General features: G+C 52.6%; 1 protein-coding gene across 1 annotated transcript; it reads left to right on the forward strand.

Annotated features, from left to right (window-relative positions):
• The first annotated feature begins 943 nt into the window (after positions 1–943).
• On the forward strand, positions 944–26,396 carry PARPBP (PARP1 binding protein). Its single transcript, XM_078858827.1, has 10 exons — positions 944–1,093; positions 1,939–2,196; positions 9,875–9,970; positions 12,852–13,016; positions 14,918–15,075; positions 16,710–16,878; positions 17,379–17,557; positions 21,449–21,536; positions 24,814–25,012; positions 25,983–26,396. Exons 1-10 carry the CDS (start codon positions 944–946, stop codon positions 26,249–26,251), a joined length of 1,731 nt encoding a protein of 576 aa, XP_078714953.1. The 3' UTR covers positions 26,252–26,396.
• The last annotated feature ends 1,587 nt before the right edge of the window (positions 26,397–27,983 follow it).

Genomic DNA, 27,983 nt, shown 5'->3' on the forward strand with positions numbered 1-27,983 from the left:
AGAGACATTTACTGAGAGAGACACGAGATATCAAGGTACAGAGAAACATGTGGACACAGACGGATAGACAAGGGAGACAGTGGCATAGCTTGAGACGCGGGCACAGAGGGAGATATGCATTGGAACTGGAGGCTGAGATGACAGAGACAAAGGCATACACGGGATCAGTGACAGAGAAAATGGATAAACCACGAGAATTACGATGCCATTTATTTATAAAAGAGAGCCTCACCGATTCCCAAATCCCAGCATGTGTATGAGGTTTTGGAATAACACAAACCTCCCGTGGGATGATGGGGCTGCGTCAACTCCCAAACAGAATTTGAACTCGCATCCTTCCGACTGTGAGCTGCACGCCAAGCTGCTAAGCCGCCTCGCACAGTGTCAATCCACTTGAATGAGGAGCGGCTTCGTGATTCTGCAACCCGTCTCAATGTGATTTTGGACAATATCGTATTTTGAAGTGAATGTGCATGACCCTGATATTTGTACCAATGTTGACTTAAAGCTTTCGTGACTGCAGGAATTCATATTCTTTGGGTCTTTCGGTAAAGTCACGTAGATGGTTAAAGGAAAAGAACCAAAAACTAGATGGTTCAAAGAAAATAACAATAAAATAGTTTTTATTTTCTTTGAACCATCTACGTGACTTTATCGAAAGACCCAAATAATTTGTACCAATGTTATTTCCAGATCATGCCACTAGATGGCAGACTTATCACGTGATAAAAAATGGTGATGCCCTTGTGCATCTGCATATTAGAAGTGCAGCGAACTGTTATTTTGTCCTCCGAGGATGCGAAGACAAAAGTGAATGTGAGATTACAATGATACTGCAAGATCACAGCAACATTGGCAGAAATTATAAACGGGTGTAACAGTGTTGGTGTAATGGACATGTTGAACTCGGCGTGTTCACGTGTGCAGAGTGTGGAGGAGCAGCATGTGCTCGCCGGAGGAGTCTGTGCGTGCCCTTCTCACGTGGTTCCGTCAATGCTGCCCGGGCCGCGGCGCGTGGGAGCGCTGCACGCTGCTTGGGCCGCCGCTCACACTCGTGGCAGTGCAGCTCGCGATGGCGCAACTCAGCAAGCAGGTAGCTGACCAACGGGACCAGATGTGGCCAATACAGCCAGCACAACCATGAGAGCCAACTGACACTACCACAACCACAATATATTTCTACTGACACCACCACCATGACAGCCTCCTACTGATACCATCATCACCACCCCGTGGACAACAACAATTTTATGTTTGTGTAGTGTGGTTTGTGTGTAGGGGTGCATAGTTGTTTGTAGATGTGTGTCTAGTAGGATGTGGAGGATGTGGAGCTGAGTGGACTTGCCGATGACTGGTACCAGCGGTGTCAAGATCAGCCTCTGTGGAGGAGGCTCGTGAAGGATGCTGCTACTGGGCAGTTGGAGGCAGTCACCCTCCAACAACAGAGGATGGAGGAGCGACGCTCATAACAATGAGCAGAGCGCCGGGTGGCTAAAGCACAGCAAGTTGGTACAGGAGGGGGCACAGGTGGCGCATCGGCCAGTCATTTCAGCCAGTCGACCCGTGGCACCTGGGTCTGCCCCGTGACCTTCTGCCAGCGGGCGCTCGACACTTCACGTGGCCTCAACGTGCACATAGCCTGGCACAAGTGCCGTGGTGACGTCACCGCTACTTAGTGGCGAATGGCGGTTGCTGTTGGTAGATGTGTGCATATGTGTAGGTGTGTGGTCATGAATATAATGTGTTCGGTGTTTACCTCTGTGTAGAGGGTTTCTCTATATGAGAGTGAGTAGGTGTGAGTCAATGTATTGGGGTGTATAATGTGGTGGGTGTGTTGGTGATTATAAGTTTGCCTATGAACCATGCCTGATGTCCCTCTGTTTCCACATCTCACTCACTATCTCCCTGTCTCTGCCTCTTGTGTCGCTGTGTCTCAAGGCTGGAGGGGAGTTTGAGGCACCACTGGGGGAGGCATTGTTGCTGCGGCGCTGGATCTTCCAGGAGAAGCTAGCACTGGGGGGGCTGGGCAATTGGGGGGCAGAGACCCCCCCGGAGCGCTTTGGCACCGTTCGGCTGGAGTACATGGCCCTTCTGAGGGGCGCCAACCTCCTCGACCTGGCAGACGTGCTATTGGCCTACCAGAAGGGCCCCGCCAAGCACGGAGACCACCACATCGGGCAGCCAGTTCCCTCCCCTGTGAGTAACTACGAGCCAGTATCCTACTTTGTGCAAGACCACCAACCCTACCCTTCCCTGTGAGTGACCACCAACCCTACCCTCCCCCGTGAGTGACCACCAGCCCTACCCTCCCCTGTGAGTGACCACCAACCCTACCCTCCCCTGTGAGTGACCACCAACCCTACCCTTCCCTGTGAGTGACCACCAGCCCTACCCTCCCCTGTGAGTGACCACCAACCCTACCCTCCCCTGTGAGTGACCACCAACCCTACCCTCCCCTGTGAGTGACCACTAACCCTACCCTCCCCTGTGAGTGACCACCAACCCTACCCTCCCCTATGAGTGACCACCAACCCTACCCTTCCCTATGAGTGACCACCAACCCTACCCTTCCCTGTGAGTGACCACCAACCCTACCCTCCCCCGTGAGTGACCACCAGCCCTACCCTCCCCTATGAGTGACCACCAACCCTACCCTTCCCTGTGAGTGACCACCAACCCTACCCTTCCCTATGAGTGACCACCAACCCTACCCTTCCCTGTGAGTGACCACCAACCCTACCCTCCCCCGTGAGTGACCACCAGCCCTACCCTCCCCTGTGAGTGACCACCAACCCTACCCTTCCCTATGAGTGACCACCAACCCTACCATCCCCTATGAGTGACCACCAACCCTACCCTCCCCTGTGAGTGACCACCAACCCTACCCTCCCCCGTGAGTGACCACCAACCCTACCCTCCCCTGTGAGTGACCACCAACCCTACCCTCCCCTGTGAGTGACCACCAAGCCTACCCTCCCCTGTGAGTGACCACCAACCCTACCCTCCCCTGTGAGTGACCACTAGCCCTACCCTCCCCTGTGAGTGACCACCAACCCTACCCTCCCCTGTGAGTGACCACCAACCCTACCCTCCCCTATGAGTGACCACCAGCCCTACCCTTCTCTGTGAGTGACCACCAACCCTACCCTCCCCTGTGAGTGACCACCAACCCTACCCTTCCCTGTGAGTGACCACCAGCCCTACCTTCCCCTGTGAGTGACCACCAACCCTACCCTCCCCTGTGAGTGACCACCAACCCTACCCTCCCCTATGAGTGACCACCAGCCCTACCCTTCCCTGTGAGTGACCACCAACCTTACCCTCCCCTATGAGTGACCACCAGCCCTACCCTTCCCTGTGAGTGACCACCAACCCTACCCTCCCCTGTGAGTGACCACCAACCCTACCCTCCCCTGTGAGTGACCAACAGCCCTACCCTCCCCTGTGAGTGACCACCAACCCTACCCTCCCCTGTGAGTGACCACCAACCCTACCCTCCCCTATGAGTGACCACCAGCCCTACCCTTCCCTGTGAGTGACCACCAACCCTACCCTCCCCTATGAGTGACCACCAACCCTACCCTCCCCTGTGAGTGACCACCAACCCTACCCTTCCCTGTGAGTGACCACCAACCCTACCCTTCCCTATGAGTGACCACCAACCCTACCCTTCCCTGTGAGTGACCACCAGCCCTACCCTTCCCTGTGAGTGACCACCAACCCTACCCTCCCCTATGAGTGACCACCAACCCTACCGTTCCCTGTGAGTGACCACCAACCCTACCCTTCCCTGTGAGTGACCACCAACCCTACCCTTCCCTGTGAGTGACCACCAGCCCTACCCTTCCCTATGAGTGACCACCAGCCCTACCCTTCCCTATGAGTGACCACCAACCCTACCCTCCCCTGTGAGTGACCCCCAACCCTACCCTTCCCTATGAGTGACCACCAGCCCTACCCTTCCCTATGAGTGACCACCAGCCCTACCCTTCCCTATGAGTGACCACCAACCCTACCCTCCCCTGTGAATGACCACCAACCCTACCCTTCCCTATGAGTAACCACCAGCCCTACCCTTCCCTATGAGTGACCACCAGCCCTACCCTTCCCTATGAGTGACCACCAGCCCTACCCTTCTCTATGAGTGACCACCAACCCTACCCTCCCCAATGAGTGACCACCAACCCTACCCTCCCCTGTGAGTGACCACCAGCCCTACCCTCCCCTGTGAGTGACCACCAACCCTACCCTCCCCTGTGAGTGACCACCAACCCTACCCTCCCCTATGAGTGACCACCAGCCCTACCCTTCCCTGTGAGTGACCACCAAGCCTACCCTCCCCTATGAGTGACCACCAACCCTACCCTCCCCTGTGAGTGACCACCAACCCTACCCTTCCCTGTGAGTGACCACCAACCCTACCCTTCCCTATGAGTGACCACCAACCCTACCCTTCCCTGTGAGTGACCACCAGCCCTACCCTTCCCTGTGAGTGACCACCAACCCTACCCTCCCCTATGAGTGACCACCAACCCTACCCTTCCCTGTGAGTGACCACCAACCCTACCCTTCCCTGTGAGTGACCACCAACCCTACCCTTCCCTGTGAGTGACCACCAGCCCTACCCTTCCCTATGAGTGACCACCAGCCCTACCCTTCCCTGTGAGTGACCACCAACCCTACCCTCCCCTGTGAGTGACCACCAACCCTACCCTTCCCTGTGAGTGACCACCAGCCCTACCCTTCCCTATGAGTGACCACCAGCCCTACCCTTCCCTATGAGTGACCACCAACCCTACCCTCCCCTGTGAATGACCACCAACCCTACCCTTCCCTATGAGTAACCACCAGCCCTACCCTTCCCTATGAGTGACCACCAGCCCTACCCTTCCCTATGAGTGACCACCAGCCCTACCCTTCCCTATGAGTGACCACCAACCCTACCCTCCCCAATGAGTGACCACCAACCCTACCCTTCCCTATGAGTGACCACCAGCCCTACCCTTCCCTATTAGTGACCACCAGCCCTACCCTTCCTTATGAGTGACCACCAACCCTACCCTCCCCAATGAGTGACCACCAACCCTACCCTCCCCTGTGAGTGACCACCAGCCCTACCCTTCCCTGTGAGTGACCACCAACCCTACCCTTCCCTATGAGTGACCACCAACCCTACCCTTCCCTGTGAGTGACCACCAGCCCTACCCTTCCCTATGAGTGACCACCAGCCCTACCCTTCCCTATGAGTGACCACCAACCCTACCCTTCCCTGTGAGTGACCACCAGCCCTACCCTTCCCTATGAGTGACCACCAGCCCTACCCTTCCCAATGAGTGACCACCAACCCTACCCTTCCCTGTGAGTGACCACCAACCCTACCCTTCCCTGTGAGTGACCACCAACCCTACCTTTCCCTGTGAGTGACCACCAGCCCTACCCGTCCCTGTGAGTGACCACCAGCCCTACTCTTCCCTATGAGTGACCACCAGCCCTACCCTTCCCTATGAGTGACCACCAACCCTACCCTTCCCTGTGAGTGACCACCAACCCTACCCTTCCCTGTGAGTGACCACCAACCCTACCCTTCCCTGTGAGTGACCACCAGCCCTACCCTTCCCTATGAGTGACCACCAACCCTACCCTTCCCTGTGAGTGACCACCAACCCTACCCTTCCCTGTGAGTGACCACCAACCCTACCCTTCCCTATGAGTGACCACCAGCCCTACCCTTCCCTATGAGTGACCACCAACCCTACCCTTCCCTGTGAGTGACCACCAACCCTACCCTTCCCTATGAGTGACCACCAACCCTACCCTTCCCTGTGAGTGACCACCAACCCTACCCTTCCCTGTGAGTGACCACCAACCCTACCTTTCCCTGTGAGTGACCACCAGCCCTACCCCTCCCTGTGAGTGACCACCAGCCCTACCCTTCCCTATGAGTGACCACCAACTCTACCCTTCCCTGTGAGTGACCACCAACCCTACCCTTCCCTGTGAGTGACCACCAACCCTACCCTTCCATATGAGTGACCACCAACCCTACACTCCCCTGTGAGTGACCACCAACCCTACCCTCCCCTGTGAGTGACCACCAACCCTACCCTTCCCTGTGAGTGACCACCAACCCTACCCTCCCCTATGAGTGACCACCAACCCTACCCTTCCCTGTGAGTGACCACCAACCCTACCCTTCCCTGTGAGTGACCACCAGCCCTACCCTTCCTTATGAGTGACCACGAACCCTACCCTCCCCTGTGAGTGACCACCAACCCTACCCTTCCCTGTGAGTGACCACCAGCCCTACCCTTCCCTGTGAGTGACCACCAGCCCTACCCTTCCTTATGAGTGACCACCAACCCTACCCTCCCCTGTGAGTGACCACCAACCCTACCCTTCCCTGTGAGTGACCACCAGCCCTACCCTTCCCTATGAGTGACCACCAGCCCTACCCTTCCCTATGAGTGACCACCAACCCTACCCTCCCCTGTGAGTGACCACCAACCCTACCCTTCCCTGTGAGTGACCACCAGCCCTACCCTTCCCTATGAGTGACCACCAACCCTACCCTTCCCTGTGAGTGACCACTATCCATAGCCTCCCCATTAGGTGCCACCAGCCCAGGGCACGGTGCGACAGCAGCTTAACTTGGTGGGGTAGAATATCGCAGTACAGTACAGTAGTGTATGCTAGAATCGGACAGCACAGCAAAGTGTGGGTCAGCACTGCATAGTGCTGCATAGCACAGCATACGAGAGTGCAGCACAGCCTCTGCGTGGATGAGTGGCCTCCGCGTGCTCTGGCAAGCAGGGCGAGGTAGCTGCTGACGTAAGTAGCCGGCCTGGCTTGGCATGCATTCTATGTGCGGTGTTGTGCGAGCATTTGATACATTTGACCGTAGAGCCAGAATTTAGCCCTGACTCTGCATAAATCGCGCACCGCCAGCACAATGAAATGTTTGCCGAGAACACAAACTTAATGGAGTGCTTAGCACCACAAAGAACCGTTTTACGACAGCTGACGAAAATCTTGGCCTTTGCAAAACGAGGTGCACATTTGTAACCTTTGGAAATAAAATTGGACAGTAAACGGATGAAAAAATATAGTGCTGATTGCAGCAACATTTTGACACTTTAAGTTTCCCTGTTCTTGCTGCATTTTCTTTGGAGAGCGCGACTTGGCCCCTCGCCTTCCCCATGCAGGAAATGGTGCTGCTGGAAGCGGTGCGCGCCCTCGTCAAGTTTCAGCTCCGTACCTTTTCGCGTTCTGGCTTCCAATTAGTGCTTCCAGTTCCCCCCACCAAACCCCCCGCCCCCCACCTCCCCCCACTTGCTTCTCCCACTGGGCGTGGGAACAGCAACGCCGCACATTTTGACGTGTGGCCCGACGGCTCCTTCGTGCGCTCCCGTCGCGGCGCTTGACTGGGTGCGGGCGCCCACTGCGTGAGGCGTTCACCCGCATCTCATGGCCAAGGCAGCCCCCCCCCCCTGCCGAAGGAATTCCTGTGGAGAGCGCAGTCGAGTGGGGGTCTCGTATCGGCAGTTAATCCTGTGTTCCCGTGTGCATGGCCATGCCGCGTGGACCTGCGGAGGCGAGGCCTGTGATTTGATGCAGTGCAGGGCCAGTGCAGCGATCGTGTCACCGAAGCTGCCCCCTGCAGAGTGGTGGAATTGTAGAGCAAAGCCGTCATCGGTTCTGCACAAACCCAACAATGATGGCGAGAAAATAAATGAGTGGGCGATTTGCCTCCTTCCCATATCGGCCCCTATGCATAAAATATGCAAGTAATTTTTACTCATCATAGAGGCCACACGGCCTGGGAGTGACATTTTTCAGCAGCATAGGTTTAATACAAATTCTGCATTCTTTTTGGCATACAACGTCATCAGCAGAGTCAAAATTATGACACCAATGCTCATAAAATGCCTTCAGATGTTCAAAGGCAAGACCTTCTCTTAGATATTGGTCCTAGTTCGATGGAAAACCATATGATACGCATCGCAGCATTTACCCTGTTGTGGAGTATATCAGCAACACAATAATGTTTAAGGTGATACTGATGTGGATGATGATGTTGATCGGGATGCGGTTGCCTCTCCCATTCACCATTGGCCACTGCACCCAGCCAAATTGCGCTTTGGTCACTTGGCTCAGCTGATGATCAGAGGGGGTGAACATCGGAGTGTTTTCACAGCTGTTGGTGGGAAGGGGGTGGGAGGATGGTGGTAACTGCCTCTACCTGGTTGTGGCCTGAACTGGCTTCTTGGTGGTGCTATATTGCAGGCTCAATGGTGTGGTAGTGTATGATCGGTGGTGTGATAGTGCAGGCCCAATGGTGTGGTCGTGCAGGTTCGGTGGTGTGATAGTGTAGGCTCAATGGTGTGGTAATGCAGGCTCTGTGGTGGGGTAGTGTAGGCTTAATGGTGTGGTAATGCAGGCTCTGTGGTGCGGTAGTGTAGGCTCAATGGTGTGGTAATGCAGGCTCTGTGGTGCGGTAGTGTAGGCTCAATGGTGTGGTAATGCAGGCTCTGGTGCGGTAGTGTAGGCTTAATGGTGTGGTAATGCAGGCTCTGTGGTGCGGTAGTGTAGGCTTAATGGTGTGGTAATGCAGGCTCTGTGGTGCGGTAGTGTAGGCTTAATGGTGTGGTAATGCAGGCTCTGGTGCGGTAGTGCAGACCCGGTGGTGTGATAGTTCGCGTCGGGTGTTTGGATTTTAAGTGGGCCCTATGCCACCCAAGTCTCATGGATTATGAAGTTATTGTTTGTGCTGCGTCAGCATTCCCCCCAAAAACTTCCTCGTATTATTTATTTATATCACAGTGTTACCCGTGTAAAAGATTAATCTTATGTAATTGCAGTTGACGTGGGTCACTGTGGGATTTGTAAACGATATTGAGACTGAAGAGGTCCCCATGAGCTTGTGATGAATGCATCTACGTGGCTGGTGGGCTCGTGAGTGGGTGTGAATGCGTGCAAGTACATGTGAATGCGAGTCTGTGAGTATGGGAATGTGTACGAGATGTGTATTTTTGTGCATGTATGCATGTGCGCGTGTACCTGCATACACGTGAATGTGGACTTGTGTGTTTGTATGCACATGTATGCATGTGTACGCGTGTGTGCTCGTGTGCGTGCGTGTGGATGTGAATATGTGCATACATTGTATACGCATTGCAGAAATTGTAACAGTTGCAGGTTTAGTTGAATGCCAACATCGTTGACCCTGCAGCATTCTATTGACCTCGTCCATAGGCTCCCAACCTTTCTGGACCCGCGCACGACTGTCAACCTTCAAAACAAAGTTACAACCACCATGCACCAACATTTTTTTCTGAATTAAAATCACTCAGCAATATTTTTTTGACCATTTCTCATGGCCTTGTCGACCACCAATGGTCCTCGGATCACAGGTTGGGAACCACTAGACGAGTCAAGAAAACGCACTGGGTAATATTCACATTAAACAAACAAGTTTGTAAAGTGGGGGGAAAATAGGTGGTGCAACTACCAGTCACCTCAGTCAACCCATAACTCCCATGTCTGTTCCGTGATCTCCAGACGCAGCTAATGAGTACGATGCTTTCTATGCCCTCCTGTTCCAGGTGTTGGCAAAAGTGGCCCCTCAGGAAAGAGTAATCTGAAATGGTCGTCGGCCTCCCCGTGGTCTATTCAGCCTTAAATGAGTAATATACTTGATGTGGTATTTAAGCAACAGCACTGGGGAGACAATTGCGGCCGGGAGTGGTACCAGCCACACCACCCACACCACCCCCTTGCGTGCAATGTCGGCTTTGATAGGTGCTCGCTAACAGCGCTTTCCCCATCACCCTATAGAAGCTATACTGGATATCTTTGTGTGTGTGATGCGACTTAGACGGAGCTCCTGGAGATTGTAAGCGGAGCACCCATGACCTCACGACCTCTCCCTTCCACCCCCGGGTCCCAGCTTCTCTCCTACTCCAGACTCAAGGTGTCTCCACTTGCATCGCTCACTGCCCCGTTTGGTATTTTGTCCAGATCCGATTCTGTTCTTGTTCTTGCTGTCATCATGGTCACCAGTTGGATTTGATCTTCACCGTGCCACGTTCAAGAGCGTGCTACGTAATGGCAGCGTTGCCGGGGGTAGTGAAGCTAAGATTTGAGAGTGGTGGCCGCCACGCCTGCGCTGAGAACAACACTGGCTGAGCCCCCTTTTGGAGTTGGGCTGTGTCTCCCTGTGTGCGCACTCCAACTCCTTATGAGCCATTGTGCAGGCCCAGTGGCCCTTGCCAGTACCATCTGGCAAATAGCAGCGTTTAACAGGCCTGTTGATGAGACCCAGAAGTTTGATACTGGGTGAAGAGTTTACCAGCTTAATTAAATGCTACTGTTCTACATTGGCTAGGTTTTCCATTACTTTCCAATCTTATCGTTTTTTGTATTGTTTGTTGTTTTAACTTTCTGACCCGCCCCTACTGGAAATCTGTGAAAAAGAGCCTCATAGCTCATTGGACCCTTCCAGTCTAAATAAAGATTCTGATTCTGATTTGTCTGGAAGACCAATAATAGGCTGATGGACTGAAACAAATATTGTTCTTTATGTGGAGAGACGGAGTGTTATCTGTCTGAATCATTGCCAACGACTCGAGCACTGGGTTGATGTGAGTGTTGTTGGATCGGCTCGGAGTGGCGTTTATTAGCGGGATCATCTCAAAACTTTTATCACTTACAAGGGCTTCTGTTTCAAATCAAATTATAAATACATTTGGTGTTTTATGCCATTCTAATAGAAACAAGGTTATCACAAAGGCTTTTTTGTCTCACAGACATTGTCGACAGTAGTTTGGGAGTAGGCGGCTATGTTGCTGTGTGTAATCCCAAATGCGGTTTAATTAAAACCAAATTAAAAGTTGGACTGTGAAGCACACACAATGGCCTACTCTTTTAGAATAACCTCACGGGAAATGTATCGTCAACTGTAGTATTTTATGATTAATACACTTGTAGTATTGACCAGAGCGGCATGCCAGATTCCGACCACGAACCTCTGCAACAAGCGACAAATGCGGTACTACTTGGCCATGCCACCACCCAAATCTTACAGTAGCGAAGGCTTGGCCTCCTCTCCGGTGTGTGGAGACCGTACTGGGAGCTGAATCAACCGCTGGAACAGCGGCGAGTCGAGCTGTGTTCACGACACAGTGATCTGCGGGAATCTTCAACGCTTCCCGTGGAATGAGAGTGTAAAATCCGTGCGAGCGCACACAGGAAAACTATTACTGTTAAAAATGGAAAGGCTGTCATGTGTTGTTAGAGCACGCACAGCAGATCATACACCGCTCTCGTGGAGTTCAACATCGGATGATTATTCTTCATGTGGAAGAGCAACTGAGGTGTTTCCAGGCCATGCCTAAAAAAAGCTGCAAACCTGAATGTGCACTTACATAGCGTATAAATTTAAAATGCGTCCCGCTACGAGCCATTAACATCACCCAGGTGCACACGCAGTCAATGAGGCCAGAACTGAGTCTCGTGTGTATGTGTGTGCGCATTCATATGTATGTTCGTGTGTGTTACTGTCGCTGAACATGGAAGCTTACCACAAAGATGTGGGCCCTTGCCATCAGCCCCACTAAGATAAAACACCTGCCCCTTATTGTCTATAACTAGTGGGGTATTTGTGGAGGCTCCCATACCTGGGCGGTATGCTCATGACCTGCTCCGGTTTGGTAGTTGAGGTCTCACTCCAAATCATCGGAGCACCACGATATTTTCATTCGCTGCATAATTCTGTGCGAAAGCTGCCGAATCTATCGTTCCACGCAAGTCTCTGGGTCTTCTCAGCCGCAATATTTACCCCATTTTTCCATGATTGAGAAACACTGACCCTCTTACAAGAACGCCTGAGCCAGCTTGAAATGTTTACGTTGTCCTGCCTACGATCGATCCTGAGTTTAACGAGACTGGGTTGTATAAGAAAGTCACAGATCGTTAAAAGAAATGGTAACAGTTCTGTCGGTAAGCTCTCCCCTGACATGTGAGGATACAACTGTTGTGTCATGCCCAGCCACCACATGCCCAAACAATATCTGTTTGGCCAGATAGAGGGGGCTAAATTGGTACGACATGAGCGAAAGAAGACCGACTAATATGCATGGGAGGATGCAGAGCTGAGTGCACTTGCTGATGACTGGTACCAGCGGTGCAAAGATTAGCTTCTCTGGAGGATGCCCGTGCAGGATGCTACTGGGCAGTTGGAGGCAGTTGTCCTCCAGCAACAACAAGCAGAGCATCAGGTGGATTAAATACAGTGAGGTGGTACAGTGGGGAGTAACAGTGGTGCATCTTCCCGTCATCTCAGTTGACTGATAACACCTCTCTGTCCCGTGACCCCCTGTCGGTGAGCTTTTGATCATTCACGTGTCATTAAATGCACCGAGTACTCAGTCTCCTCCCCTTACCACTCTTCTTTCACCGTTCAATTCCCGTGAACTTCAGTTGTTGATGTCTCATCTCACATTGACTCAGTTTCATCTCATCCACACTGTATTCAACAACCATACTGCAGGTTACAACAACACACACCCTCGTACTCACCCACTCATCACACCGCAGGTCACCTCACTACGCTTTCTGCTTCTTCCCGCACACTGCTGCACTTTATATGTCGCTCCCATCTTCTCTCTTCCCAAGCCCTGATAATAATGTTACTCAATTTGTTCTCAACTCTTTGTGCTAGCCGCTTGAAAATTGTTGGGCCTTTTGGGCCTGTGCTTAGCAACTCTGTTAAAAATAACAAGCACCGTGACCGACTTGACCATTGCCCCGTGGCGAAGAGTGGCAGTTGTTATTATTTGTGGATGTGCGCCTAGGCCGGCCTGCGCAGTGCCCTATGCTCTTACCTGAGCCTCCTTGTCAACACCAAGGATGACCTCTCCCTGTCGCTGGTGCTCAATTTGCCCGAGCGCGGCCTGGACCATGACGCCTTCACGGCGCTCAAGCGCGCGGCTAGGGCGAAGCATACATCTCTTCTGCTGGTGAGGTCTTGCAGAGCGGCAAATCACTGGTCACACGAACACACTGACCCCCCCCCCCCCCCACACACACACTCCATAAACACACAGACTCCACAGACTAATAGACCGGACAGACACAGACCCTACAGACACACACAGACCCCACAAACACACAGTCTACAGATACACAGATCCCACAGACACACACAGACCCCACAGACACACAGACTCACAGACACACAGACATCACAGGCCACCCCCAAGTACCCAGAGAGGGGCTGAGTCTCTGTGGAGTTCCCTGGCTGATGCGTGTGGGTGGATTGTTTTTCCCACAAGACCGTGTGCTCTTTAGCCACCCAATCTGGCTTGGCTGATAACATGGCTGCGTTGTTTTTGTTGGTGTTGAAGTTTTTAAATTTCAAGCTGCAAACGTAGCTGCCCTTTTCCCATGAATATTTTGTGGGATTTCTTGCTTGGTCGGTGGACTTTAGCGTTTTTCTGAAAACCGTATGCACGCAAGCTTCCTGCATGCATACACCCTCACCAGCGCATAGACATGATGAATACGAGTGCGCTGCTAGTCCCGTACACGCTGCTTTTTGCAAACGCAAGCACGGGCCGGTGATCATGACGCACGGTGTGTGTGTGCTCTGCATCGTACGAGGCTCGATACAGATCACACATCTGCACTCCTGCTGAACCCTGCACTCTCTCTCACACGCTCTCTCTCGCATGCTCCTCCGCTCCTTCCAAACCTCTCCCTCACGTTCTTCATTCAACCGCCACCCCTCACGCAGGCCCTCCTCCATCCCAGGCCCCCCCCCCACCCCTCTCTCAGCTTGCCCCTCTTGGTGTAATGCGGGGCCCAGCCAGAAGGTCTGTAATTCATTAAGGAGTGAAAATATTGTTTTCCAGATGTGAGCGTTGTGTGTTTACCCAGTGTTATGCGGGCTCCCGGGGCAGCGCGAAACGCGGGTTTGAAGTGCGCGAGTGTGGAGGGATTACCGGCCCCACCGCCTGTGTCAATATGCAAAGTGCCGAGTGAGCAGACGTTAGCTTTAGTTTGAAAAGAAATGGATAATAATAATGAAATGGTTAAAGTTATAGTGGCGCATTATTCACCGGAGCACAGCGGCGGCGTGGCTGAGAAACCAGTCCCAGGACAGAACTGCGGGCCGAACGATGCTGGCAGCGAATGTCGTGCGTTCACCGGTGCTGCCGGGAGCTCACGGGCAGCCCCAGAGCTCACCTCACAACGCACCTCGCGTGTTCCTCTCCCCTACAAAAATGTTTATTCATTTATTTTCCTTTCGACTGCAGCTGCTTCTGGTTAAAGGTCTTACCCGGGGCGCGGTGAAGCGGGGCCAAGGTGGCCACGCGAGACCACGCGAGACCACGCAGCCATGGCCGCACGGAGGAGAATTCGGTGTAGACGCCTGCGCCGCCGACTCGGTGACACGTGGGTGCAGTGGCACACAGAGTCCCAGTGGCGTACAGGTCTACAGGTCTTACTGGCACAAACTGTGGATCATGTGGCTCATGTATCCAAGGACCCTTGGTCCAGCAACATTTAGGGCTAGTTGCAATAGATCCCTTGGCCTTGAAAACTTCTAAAACATGGGACCTTAGTACTGGGTCCTGAAATGCAACTCCGCATACTCAGCCACACTACTGCTCATACGTGGCTCAGCTTCTAGTGGCTCCATAAGCTCACACGTTCACTCGCACACTCTCGCATGCCCGTAGGTGTTTTGCTCTGGAATTGGTGGCTGGGTGGTGAGCTGGGTGGGTGACTGTGGGTGGCTGGGCATGAAGCTGAGTTGGTAGTTGAGCGGGGAGCTGGGGGGCAGGGGGGAGCCCGTTTCAGGGTCCTGGCTGGGCAGCCGGGCGGAGACCGCTGATGCACCATGGTGCCGTTCCAGGCCGCCACATCGTTCGTTCGTCGCCTGGAGCTGGGCAGACGCAGTCGCGCGGTGGAACTGGACAACCCCCTGCTCCGCTACGCCCAGGGGCTCGGGGACCTCGTGCAGTTCCTGGACCAGCTGGTGGAGCTGCTGGCAGCGCATGACACTGAGCCCCGGTACTGCGGTCACGACCAGCAGCACGCACCTATGCACGCACCACCACCGCTCGTGCGTTACGCAGAGGCAGCAGAATCACGGCCTCACTTGTTGAACCTCAAGTGAGGCCATGTGCGGAATTTATTTGGCACATGGCAACGTCGATTCATCACTACAAATCAATTCACGCCCGTATGATGCACCCGTCGAATCGCACGCGTGAGAATTCATTGTCTACATTGAATGCAAATTACATGCAAATCATATGCTGATTGGGTGATGACATGGCCCAGTGGTGGTGTTTTACACCACTTATTGCAGGCTTTTGTAGTTCAAATCCAGCAGGTCGTCCCGGTTAATACTGGAATTGTCATCATCCACACCCACAAACATCGAATCGTCACACATACTGTAACAACAACCACAGCACTATCGCCCACAATAAGCCACCCTAATTACTACTGAGAGTGTAGTAACCTTAAAACACTCTACACCATCTGCTTCCCAGTGCACATTAAGGATCCTGTGACATTGTTCAAAGAAGTGTAGGCCTTTGTGTGCTGGCGTCATGGTCTCAATTTGCAGAGAAAAAAAATATTGCTTGAATGGGAAACAGGTAGAAATTGTCGCCCCCTACTGCAATAGTTTGCAAAACGAGGTGACTGTCCTAAAAATATTCTTGAGGCTAGGTGAGGCCTTTCTGGGTAAACTAGCATAACAATGATAATAGCATTATATTTGGGCTGGCCAGATGAGCAAAGGTACACGTGATACTTCAAAAGAGAGACACGGTGCAGACCATGAAAGCTGACAAAAGAGAATTGATTGTTAAAATTACTCACGACCCCTAATCATACCAATCCACCAAATGGCTGAAGTTGAATTGACGCATAGCCTTGTCTTTGTGTTGCAATGGAGAGCTGGATGCCCAATATTACATCCAGTTGGTATTATTAAAACATAATTTTTAAATAACTCTCATTGTAATTTGTAATATGGGACGCTGCCGTCATGTATTGAGTAACACCCTGGACTTGAAATCCAGAGGTTGCTGATTTGAAACAACGGTGCAAGTTTTTTAAATTCCTCCTCCTCGGTTCACAACGTGTTTTATATGGGTTCACGGCAGTTCGTAAATTGGAGGGTCACGAATGGTGAGGTAAAATGTGGGCACTCCAACTTTTTCCAAGATGTGGAAGAGTAGGCCAAAAATCCTCTACAGGGGCCATGTAGAGCTCCGTCGAGTGGATGTCCATTAATAGTGACGTGAGTGAGCATTGGTAGCAATGGCAGATGCAGAACCTAAACACACTCGGCTCTTGCAGATACACACTCAGGCTGGGTGCCATGGCCATGCCACAAGAGCTCGAAGCTTTCTTATTATGACAAAAAAGTTTTTAAGTGACTTTATTTGTGGCTGAGGTGACATCACAGAAGCAACATAAAAACACAACATTCACACCACAATGACATCACGAAAGAGGACGTGAACATCATTTCAGAGTATTTGTTTGTTAGTCATGGGAGGAACTTCTGACGACGCATCCAACAGCCTGGAAGACAAACAGCTGCGTAGCTTCTGGATAAGAGCTGCTGATTTTGCCGAGCGGCGTTGCTCGCTTTCACTGAGAAACGTGCGGCTCCGGCGGTGCAGGCGGGCGTGTGAGCGTGTGCTCACCGCTGTGCGGCTGCGCCTACTGCGGCTGCGCGTGATGGGTCACGCCGTGGGTCCCGCGCTCGACGAAGCGGCCGAGGAGCTGAGCGAGCGACTCAGGGAGGCAGAGGTGATGCCTGCTGTGCGTGGCGGCGCCAGCCCCGCTCAGGTAAACGGACTCGCACCTTCCCTGTTCACTCTGACGTTCTGCGAGGATTTGTTCTGTCTCTTCTCCTTGTTGATTTCTTACTCCAGGGGTTAATTTCTCCCTCCAGACGCTGCTAGACTGGCTTGGCATAGGCATTATCAGCACAAATCACTACCGCTAGAATGCAGGCTACGCCAACCCAAAATAATCCACTGCCATTGAAGCCCTATAGTCCTTAACTGGTGAAGTGGCTCAACAGCAGGGCGAGCAGCTCACAATCACATACCTTTCTGTGGTCGATAAACTTGATACCACTTTGTGGGAAAGTTAACAATGGTTGTTCTATGCATAGACTTGCCTCTGTTGTAGGAATGTGGAATTTCCACCGCTGGCTCAGAACTTCGAAGCGGAGATACGAGCTGCCTCAATGCTCAATTGAGCAGAACATCCCTTTGACTTTCAAAGCATCTGTGTGTGTGTGTGTGCGCACCACTGATGCCGCCATCTGCCATCTGCCATAGCCCCGACTTCACGCCATCAACCACGGCACGGCCATGAGCGGGCGTGCCGCCCTGGCGCTGCTGCGTAGCCTTCTGGACCACGAGGCTGCGCTGGCAGGGGGGCTGCATGGGAGGGATGGTGGCTGGGACCCCGTGGATGGAGGTGGCCTGGGACCTCTGCCCTGCCTTGCTCTCTTCAGGTCAGGGGCCCCTGTGGGCTGGGGGGGTCGTGGGAGCATATGTAATGTAGTAACTCGGCGGGAGACGACTTCACGGGTAGCACACTCTTTATTTTACCAAACTCGTTCACAGGTGACTAACACCCACTTAGTATCTCGGGTGACAAACACCCACTTAGTATCTCGGGTGACAAACACCCACTTAGTATCTCGGGTGACAAACACCCACTTAGCTACCCTGGCGACTAACGCCCACTGAGCTACTCGGGTGACCAACACCCACTTAGCTACCCTGGCGACTAACGCCCACTGAGCTACTCGGGTGACCAACACCCACTTAGTATCTCGGGTGACAAACACCCACCTAGCTACTTGGCGACTAACGCCCACTGAGCTACTCGGATGACCAACATCCACTTAGTATCTCGGGTGACAACCACCCACTTAGCTACTCGGCGACTAACGCCACTGAGCTACTCGGATGACCAACATCCACTTAGCTACTCGGCGACTAACGCCACTGAGCTACTCGGGACACTCCCTGCCCGGGGTATCCATCTCGACTGTGGGTCCCCAGCCCGACCCACGGGGGCGTCGGACCCCGGGTCCCACAGCCTCGCCTCCGAGCCACACAGGGCCCCGGTCCCCACAAGGACGGCGGGACTAGGGGTCTCGGGGCACTAGGTCTTCAGCTCCGTCTTCGGGTCTTCAACTGGGTAACTCTCCCCGAGTGCTCTCGCGCGTCCCCCTTTATACCCCACCTGCGGACGTCGCTGCGAGCACCCACTTATTCGACCAATCGCTGGGCGCTGGCTACGATCCTCTTTTCCCACATCTCATCGTGCCTCACCACCCACGCCGCGCCGCCCCGTCATCTGTCACTCCCGGCGCGCGCGTCCACACCACGCCCACAACGCGTGCCCAACCCCGCACCCCGCGCCGCCCCGTGATCCATCACTGTCACAGTCGGCGCACGTCAACACCACCACTACACATACACCACAGCCCCATACATACAGGCAGACCTCGCTTAGTGCGACTCCGAAGAACACTCACTCGTTATCGCGCTCTTTGTTCGGTAGAAACTTTTGCAAAAAAACTTAAGAAAATCAAATATCTGCAAAGTGCTTATGAGTGAGAACACGCAGCAGTGCTGGCCAAGGAAACGTACCCACCCCCATAATTCGCTCAGCCAATGAGAGCGACGCAAGCTCTGAGCCAACCAGACCCTAACCCCCGCGAATCGATTATCATGATTCATAGTCATGATTATATATTCTATCTTGGTCCCGTGATAAATCACGAGATCAGGATAGAGTCTCAGGCTCCACCTAAAAGAAACCTCACCACATAAATTTAGACTGAGGGCATCACTAAGATCATGGATTTCCTGGAGCTCTTCTCTGAGAATGACCCGGATTGGGAGCGCAGCAGCTCCTACAACTTCGTGTCCCACCACTGCCTTGTAGGAGGAGTGCAGTAGAATGCACTTGTGAGTACAGTACATAATACTGATGTTATAAATTATTATTTTTATTTGTGAAATAATGTTTTCCACCTCTATTGTTATTAGCACGATTACTGATACCCCAATGAAGCCCACATATATTGCTCATAGGAAACAAATAACGCCGTCCAGAATGCATCCCCATATATATGTAGTGACGTTAATGGATTCACTATGTCGTTTAGCGCCAGCTACTGTCACAAGAGTGGAATTGTGCATTTGAGCCTCTCTCTGGCACCAGAGTGGGTATGGCATGGAAGCGGGCCCAAGGGGGCATGGTTCTGGTGGCAGTCAGAGAGAGGGCAAGTAGGGACGTGACAGTCTGGATGAACCTGAGGGGGCGCACGTGACCGGGACAGGGTAGCGATGGGGCCCAAAGGGTGGCTTGAGGGACACGTGATGCTTGGTCGACAACCTTCTGGTGAGATCCAGAAGGGGGCCACGCTCGGGAGCGTAAAAGGGAAGTCGCGAGAGCAATCGCGGCTGTCTGCTGAAATGGAACCCGTCGGTGCTACGTCTCTTCGATCTTCGGTCTTTACGCTCGGCATCGTGGGTCACGCAGTGTGTTAGCTGACTGACCCGGTTATGTAGTTACCCCGTTGTGGTCTAGTTAACCAGTGTACGTTTACGTAGTTACCCTGTTGGGGTCGTTTAATAAACGTGTTGCCTCCAAGTTCAAGTGTGTGCCTCCGTAGAACCCACTACATATACAATATAGTATAATGACCCCTATTAATGCTGATTCGATTCACCAGGTACGCATCTTGCGGGCTGAGCAAGGTCTACCTGTAACGCCACCATCACTGCAGCCATCACCACTACCATCGCTACAACTAGCGCTGGTGCCGCCACACCCACGCAGATTTCACCTGCACGGTTCGACTCGTGCGAGGATGCTGTTAAATATTCACACGAACCGGAGGATGTTGCCACCACCGTGAGCCCAGCCAGCGCCAGCCATGGCGATGTCACTTCTGCACAGAATAGTTATCGGTTGTGGCCAGAGGGTGAGAGACGAGTATTCCTGAGTCACATCCATGCGGGCCTAACGAAAACCAGTTTGATGGACAAGAGTAGCCAAGCGGGACACGCTCACACGCACGCTCACCCGTTTCTTATCTAATATAGATTTATATAGCTCCTTAATCCAAGGCGCTTTGCAACAAGTATAACATTGCACATAAGATGATAGTGGTTAACATAAAGAGTGATATTATTCAAAGTGTGGTGTAGTTTAGTGACAGTTTGGACAGGTGGGAGTTAGGGTAGGCCTGGTCGTAGCTGGGGGGTGGGGGTAGCAGTAACTGGGCCAGGGAGAAGAGATGGCTTTCAAGGGAGGAGCGCGAGCATGTGCATGCAGATTGCTTGAGGTGCAGTCAGAGTCCATTCCAGTGAATGGGAGCAAGAAGGGAAAAGGAACAAGTGCATGACTGGGCGCGGGGCGAGGAAGGCACAGAGAGAGAGGGGGACAGTAGAGATTGGGAGTGGTCCCACTTGGTCTCCTTCACTCGATCTCACAGGCGCCCGCTCGCTTGCTCTTACATGCATGCACACACGTACACCTGCACTCCTCGCGCAGCATGCACATATACACTGCGACATCCAGACGCTGCCTGAATGCTCTGCTCCAGACACGCGCATAGAGGAAGCAGCATCGAGTGACCATCCCACATGGCCCAAAATACAACAAGCAAGTAACGGTGCATAGCCCTTGGTCAATCCACTACTGGATGAAGACCTCCCCACGCTATTTCAGTCTTGGGGGTTGACTTTACTTTAACATTCTGGTCAATGTGGGTTTGTGAAGGTGCAGTGTAGCGGATAACGTACTGTGCTACGAACCTGGCAACCCGAGTTCGATTCCAGTTCACAGACACCACCAGTTACGATTATTTGAACTAGTGCTGGGCCTCCCCTAGGTCGACTCAACCTCAAAAAAGTACCTGGTGCGATTTGTAAACATTTCCACTCAGGAGACAAAGGCGGCCGGGTGTGGTGCTGGCAAGCCACCACCTCGTGTGCCGTGCCAGCCTTCATAGTTGCCCCACTAAGAGCACTGGCCCCAACAGTCTGTTAAGGCTATAGTTGGTATTTTTGTATGTGGGCAACGGTAGTGGAGCGGTTATCACCCTGCACTCTGAACCCAGAAACTGATCTTGTTTCCCACTCACTGCCAACATCAGTGATGCATATCTTAACTGATTCTGGCCTCCCCTAGGTCAACTTAGCCGTTAATGAGTATCTGATGCAGTGTATATATTAGCACGAAGAAGACAAAGCTGACCATGGTGCTGGCTGCACTACCTCCTGGTGTGCTGTACTGGCAATTCATAGGGGCTCTCTGACAGCACTTGCCTCAACAGCCTGGGGAGACTACACAGGTGATTTTTGCCTTTGTGTTGCAGGTCTCCTGAGCAGGCGAGCGAGCCGTCCCCAGAGCCTCTGGTGCAGCGTGTGCACAGGCGGTGCAATCGCGTGCAGACTCCCACACGGGTGCGTCCCTCACCCCAACCCCGAGTGTGTGTACGTGGGTGTGTGTACGTGGGTGTGTGTACGTGTGTGTGTGTATGTATGCGAGTAGCTGTCGCGCATTGGTTAGCGTACTGCGCTCACGTCTAACATCAGTTACGAATATCTGAACCTGGTTCTGGGCCTCCCTTAGGTCGACTCAGCATCATATGAGTACCTGGTACAATGTATCAATATCACTCTGGTTCTTTCGGTAAAGTCACGTAGAAAATAAAATCAAATAATAATAGAACACGACGTTTCGGTTGCAACACAAGCAACCATCATCAGGTAAGAATGAATGATGAACACAGACACGGAAACAACATAGGCAGACACACACGTGACTTTACCGAAAGAACCAAAGAGTCATTCCTGCAGTCACGAAAGCTTCTAATCTGTATAAACATCGCCAATAGGGAGACAAAGGTGTGTGGTTCTGGCCACACCACCGCCTCGTGTCCCATGCAGGCCTTCATAGGTGTTCGCTACAGCACTTGCCCCAGAGAGTCTATGTGGGAGGTCTTTGTCTCGTGTGTACGTTTGTGGGAAGCGGTGGCGCAGTGGTTAGCGCACTTCCCTATGAACCTGGTGATCCAAGTCAGATTCCCACTCACGACTAATATCGTGACAAATATCTGAACATGGTCCTGGGCCTCCCCTTGGTCGACTCAGCTTTAAATGAGTACCTGGTACATCGTGTAAATATCAACACTGAGGAGACAAAGGTGGGCGGGAATGGTGCTGGCCATCCACCCCATCGTAGGTGCTACTCACGAAAAGAATTTGCCCCAACAGTCTATTTAGGCTATAAAAAGGGTTTTTTGTGTCTTTGTGTGTGTGAGCAACGGGTGTGGATGTGCATAATGTTTTTTTTTTTCTGTGGTCCATAAATATTGGAGGAAGTAGCCTCTCCCTTTGAGTGGCTCACTGATGTGCCATCTGCCAAGGAGGTGCAAAGAGTGATCCAGAATCTGAGATCTGATAAAGTGCCACACGGCTGATACCAGGACTTAGAGCTGAATGGACTTGCTAATGACTGGTACCAGTGATGTCAAGATTGGCCACTATGGAGCAAGCTTGTAAAGGACACTATTTGGTGTTTGGAGGTTGTCAACCTCCAGAAACAATAGAGGATGGAGGAGCGATACAGCAAAGAACAGAGTACCCGGTGGCTAAAACAATAAAAGGTGGGACAGTGAGCAGCACATGTGGTCCATCTGACAGTTATCTTGGTCAGTCAACCCATAACCCAATAGGATTGTTCTGCGACCTGTCAGTGTGTCTTCAACACTTTATGTGGCCTGATGTGCCCCTAGCCTGGCACAAGTGCTTTGTCACCATTACTTAGTGGCAAATGGCTACTTGCTGACAGCACTTGCCCCGACAGTCTGTTAAGACTATACAGGGGGATCTTCGTCTTTGTGTGAAAGAGATTTGAGCAGAGAATTATGAAGCAGGTCGTCTCGGGGGAGGACTAATAGCCCAAGCTATGGAATTCACTGCGCCGCGCTTGGACCGCGTTCACGGTCTGCGGTAAAAACGAGGACGTAACTCACAAGGTGCGCGGGCGGCATCAAAGGCAGCGTCCACGTGGGCCCGGCACCGTTGTCCCAGCCCTGTCTCTCGCAGCAGCGGCTGCGGCCAGACGCTCGGCCCCACGGGGTTCATGCCAGCGTCAGGCAGCGGCCGGGCAGAAACGCTGCGGCAGAGCACTGTTGGCCGCCTCTCCCATGGTGCTGCCGAGGCGAGCGGTGTGCGATAGTCGAGTCCAACGTTTGGCTGGGCGTTGGGACGGCATCACCCGGCGTGTGCGCGTGTGGCATGGAGAAGATTGGACGTTTCTGTCTGCCCAGACCCCCGCGTCTGCAGTGCGTGAAATCGGGACATCGCTGAGCCTCGCGTGACGGCACGCGAGGGGGCATGGGATGCGAGCGCGTGACCCCGAACAGCCTCCCTTATTGCATGCTTGTGTGTATACGATAAACTCTTGCTCTGCGCAAGTTCTGGATTCGCGAGTTTCACATATCCGTGAGTTATTAAATGTATACTAATTCCCTATTTGCGACCCACCGGACTCCACTATTCGCGAGTATATGTGCCAGACCACCGACACCAGGGAGGTGCACGCAGATTTTTACATTTGCGACTGTCTGCGAAGATGAGGCACACCCCGGCAGCTGCCTGTTTCGTCCTCAAGTCTCGCAGTAATCCCGCTCTGATCTTGCTCTTTGTGCAGTTTTACTTCGTAGGTTCTTACGGTCGACTCGTTGATGCATTTTGGTATAAACGAGTCGTCTGTGAGGTCCATTAAAAAGAACAGAAATGCAATCGGGCAAAGCATTGTGGGTAGCGCTCCCCACAGTGCTAAAATGAGAACTCTTTGTTGTTATCAAACACCTGCATCTCTCGAGGAGTCATCCTCCTGAATTCCTCACCATCACCAACACCTCCATCATCATTCAATCATCATCACCATCAAAGGTAATTAACAAAACACATTGTTCTTTTTAATGTTGTATTTATTGTAGTCATTGTTATTAAGCATTCATCATTTCCCTCTTATGTTCACTCGTACCAGGAACGTAACCATATTTTTCACATTGAATCAAGGTTCCTGCATTTTCAAATTCTGAAAATGCAGAACGTAGAGAGGGTTTACTCTATATAGGCATGTGTGTGTGGGGAGCCGCTGTGTAGTGGTTAGTGCACTGGACTAAGAACCCGGTGACCCAAGTTTCATTCCCGCTCACGGCCAACATTAGTCACACTAGTCTAAGGCTACCCCTAAGTTTACTCAGCCTCAAATGAGTACCTGGGGCAGTGTGTAAACATCGCCATGATGGAGACAAAGGCGGCCGAGCGTGGTGCTGGCCACCCACCCCCTGGTGTGCCATGCCGACATTTATAGATGCTCACTAATATTATTTGCGCCAACAGTCCACTGATGCTATCCGGGGGATCTTTGTCTTTGGAGCGGTAGCGCAGTGGTGAGTGCACTGCACTACGAACCGGGTGACCAAAGTTTGATTCCCGCTCTCGGCCAACGTTAGTGACACATATCTGAAACAGTCTAAGGCTTCTCCTAAGTTGAGTAAGCCTTAAATGATGACCCGGTGCGATGTGTAATCATGGGGAGGCAGCGGCGGCCTCCCCTCGTGCACTATGCTGGCCTCTAGGTGCTTACCAACTGCACTTACCCCAACAGTCTTTGTAAGCTACGTGGGGGATCTTTGTGCGTGCGTGTGTGTATCCCGCCCAGCCCGGATGGGTGCGTTCCCAGTTTGCCTGCACGTACAGGGAGGAGTTCCCCTGTGGCCTTGACCTGGCTCTGAGGGACGAGGAGGAGGTTGAAGGAGGGGAGGGGGGAGGGGGGGAGCAGCGCCCTCCCTGGCCCCGTGGACCTGCCTCGCGACGACGCATCCTGTGCACCTCCGAGCCCGCGTTGTCGACGTGCCCAGGTCAGCGCACACGACTGCCTTCGACATCCCCCCGGACATGCCCGCACGCTTCGCCACATTAACACCCCCCCCCCCCCACCGTGCGAGCGTTGTGTTTCCCTGCCCGGCCCTCTTCGGTGATTTGCCATTGTCACAGCCACCACCGGCGTGCGCGATTGTTGTGGCTGAGCGGGTGTGGTGAGTGGTGACTTCACCGTGGCCCTCACGATGACCATCGGACAAAACAGTGTTGGTGATAAGAGAAGCTCTGTGTGGATGGGAATTAATGCAATGATTCCTGGAGACAGTGAAAAAGACAGAGAGACGGAGACAGACACGGGGAGGCACAGGAAGGTTCAGGCACACACAGATACGGCAAGGGTCAGACAGAAAGACAGACATACACCGGGAGGGACACATGTACAGAGACAGACACACAGATACACAGAGAGGTCAGACAAATAAGCAGAGGCCGAAAGAGAAAGAAAGACACTTCTGTGGACAACTAAATGAGTTGGTTGTCTGAAAGGCTGTGGGAGGCGGTCCACGGGTCTACTGCAGATACAATTTATTTCACAAAGCACCATAGTGTTTACTGCCCGTTGCACAGCTAACTAGATTGTATTCGTGACTCATCAACACATCTGGCTATTTACTGAATCTGATTGCTGGCATTGGTCATCCTCATCAGCTATAATCAATCCACTACTAGATGAAATCCTCCCCAATCTGCCACGGTGCATGGTGGTCCGTGACATTTCTTTCAGGGTTGACATTGGCCCACAGGTCCAGAAAGGTTGGGAACTACTGGCCTCAAAATTTGGGTTCGCTGTGAATGTTCGCAAATTACCGATCGTGTGGATGACAATGCGTGTGCATTGGCAGCCAGCACCACGAGCCATGGAAGTTCCTGCGCTCTGGGGCTTCTTAATTATGTGCCAAGCTCAGTGGTAGGACATGCGTGCCGTAATTGTTGCTGTTGTGTGGACAGAGCTGTCGGTGGGGCTGGCCGAGCTGCAGGCCGGATCTGTGGACCAAGGGTCAAGCAGCCGAACGCTCGTCCGTGGCAAGAGGCCACCTCCCTCACCCAGGCGTTGCACCACAGGCTCTGAACCGCAACTCAAACATCCTCGGGGGCCCGAAGTTGAGAAACGGGCCGTGGCACCAACGTCCAGGCAGGCACGAGGTCGGGCGAGGCAACCTGCGAAGGCCAAGCTGCTCTCAGGCCAGATGAGGCTGACCAGCTTCTTCCGCATGTGAGTGCCGGCTGCTAGGGGTCTTAGCTTGGCCGTGGCCACCACCTCCACGGCGTCATGAATGCTCGATGCTTCCCCAACCGTGCTCTAAATCGGAGAGGGCACTGTACCTGCAGTGCGGTAGTCACGCGACATGCACGCAAGGCGTATGGGAGTCGGGCCTCCCTGCCTGCCGTTTGTGAGCCGCACAACTTTGCATGGTTTTATTTTGATAAAACCCTTGGGTGCCATGTAGCCTCGCGCTGCGTTTAGGGAGCGGAGGGAGGGGCATGGAAGGTGAACACTGCACGTGGAGTCTCCCTGAGCCCTGGCTGTGCTGGCAGCGCCGTTGTAGGGAGGGTTGACTTCAGGCCTTTGTTGGAGAGAGGGTAGTGTCAGTGCAGGTGAGAGCAGGAAGAGGGACTGAGGGAGAAGGGATTTACAGATGGTGCAGTGAGTGTCACAACCCCTACTGCTTTGCATCCTAGGCACTTAGCAAGAACAGACTCAGACGTGGGGGTTCTAGGGTTATACTTGAGGATCCTAATTTAATCATCCAGATGGCTTTGCGGCAGAGCGTCTTGTGACGCCTCAGGGCTTTACATGCAGACGAGTGTCTCTATGCCAATGTGAGCAGGACATCACTTTGACATCGTCGGGTTGGAGTCAATGTTTCATATCATGATGTGCTGATAATTTAGGGTTTTACATCGATGTATTAAATTAGAATCTGTATTTTTTGGATGGGATTAGAGGCTTTAATGGTTAATGTCAGGGAAAGCGACTTAGGCAGAGTTTGTGCTCGATGGGATTAGGGTCATGGTCAGGGTCAAGTTTGAGATCCTTGGCCTGGTTAATGCTGTCTGCCTCATCTCCTTGCAGCACACACCCTGGGGGGTTAGGGGAATAGTGACTCCAGACACAATGGACGCAATGGAGGCAACAGCGCTACCCTTTGTGAAATATTTTATTTACGTTTGATGATTGTATTTATCTTGAACTTATTTCGCACCGTACGTAGCCAACCATGTTAATCGGAGGTGTGGAGGAAGAACAACAAACTAAACACAAAAAGCAGTTCTAAAGAAATTAGTTTTCAATCTAGCTGATTTAAAAGTGCACAGCTCCAGTGGCTTCCTAATATCGGAAGGAAGAGCGTTCCAGACGGCCGGAGAAGCGCAATTGAAAGCGCCACGCGATGCAGTGATGGTCTTTGTTCGATGGCTCGCCAAAAGCCGCTGAGAGGATGGCCGGAGTTCGCGTGGTGATGGTTTATGCTCCTTGACGAGATCAGCGAGGTATTGTAGTCCATTTGTGGCGAGCGCTTTGTGTGTAATGAATGCGACCTTATAATGTATTTGTTCGTTCACCTGGAAGCCAATGCAGCTCGGCGAGCATTGGACAGACGTGGTCAAATCTTGCAGTACCCGTCACGGCACGTGCCAAAAAATGTTGTACATACTGCAGCTTGGTAATGTTTTTGCCAGACGTCCCGTAGAGTAGTGAGTTGCAATAATTGAGTCTTGTCGAAATGATGCTACACGCCACCATGTTGGCTATGTCACGACTCAATCGTGCTCGAATATGTTGTAGAGCCCTAATATGACAATTGCAGGACCTGGCTTTTACAGGTCGTGATCGAACGACATTCTGGTCGAGTATGGAGTCTGCGACCACCACACCTGATCCTCCCACAATTTTTTACCTCAGCCCGAGTGCCAACCAGCCGAACCTCCGATTTTTATGGATTAAGCAGC

The sequence above is a fragment of the Lampetra fluviatilis genome, chromosome 8, assembly GCF_964198595.1.
Source record: "Lampetra fluviatilis chromosome 8, kcLamFluv1.1, whole genome shotgun sequence".
In the NCBI taxonomy this organism is placed as follows: domain Eukaryota; kingdom Metazoa; phylum Chordata; class Hyperoartia; order Petromyzontiformes; family Petromyzontidae; genus Lampetra; species Lampetra fluviatilis.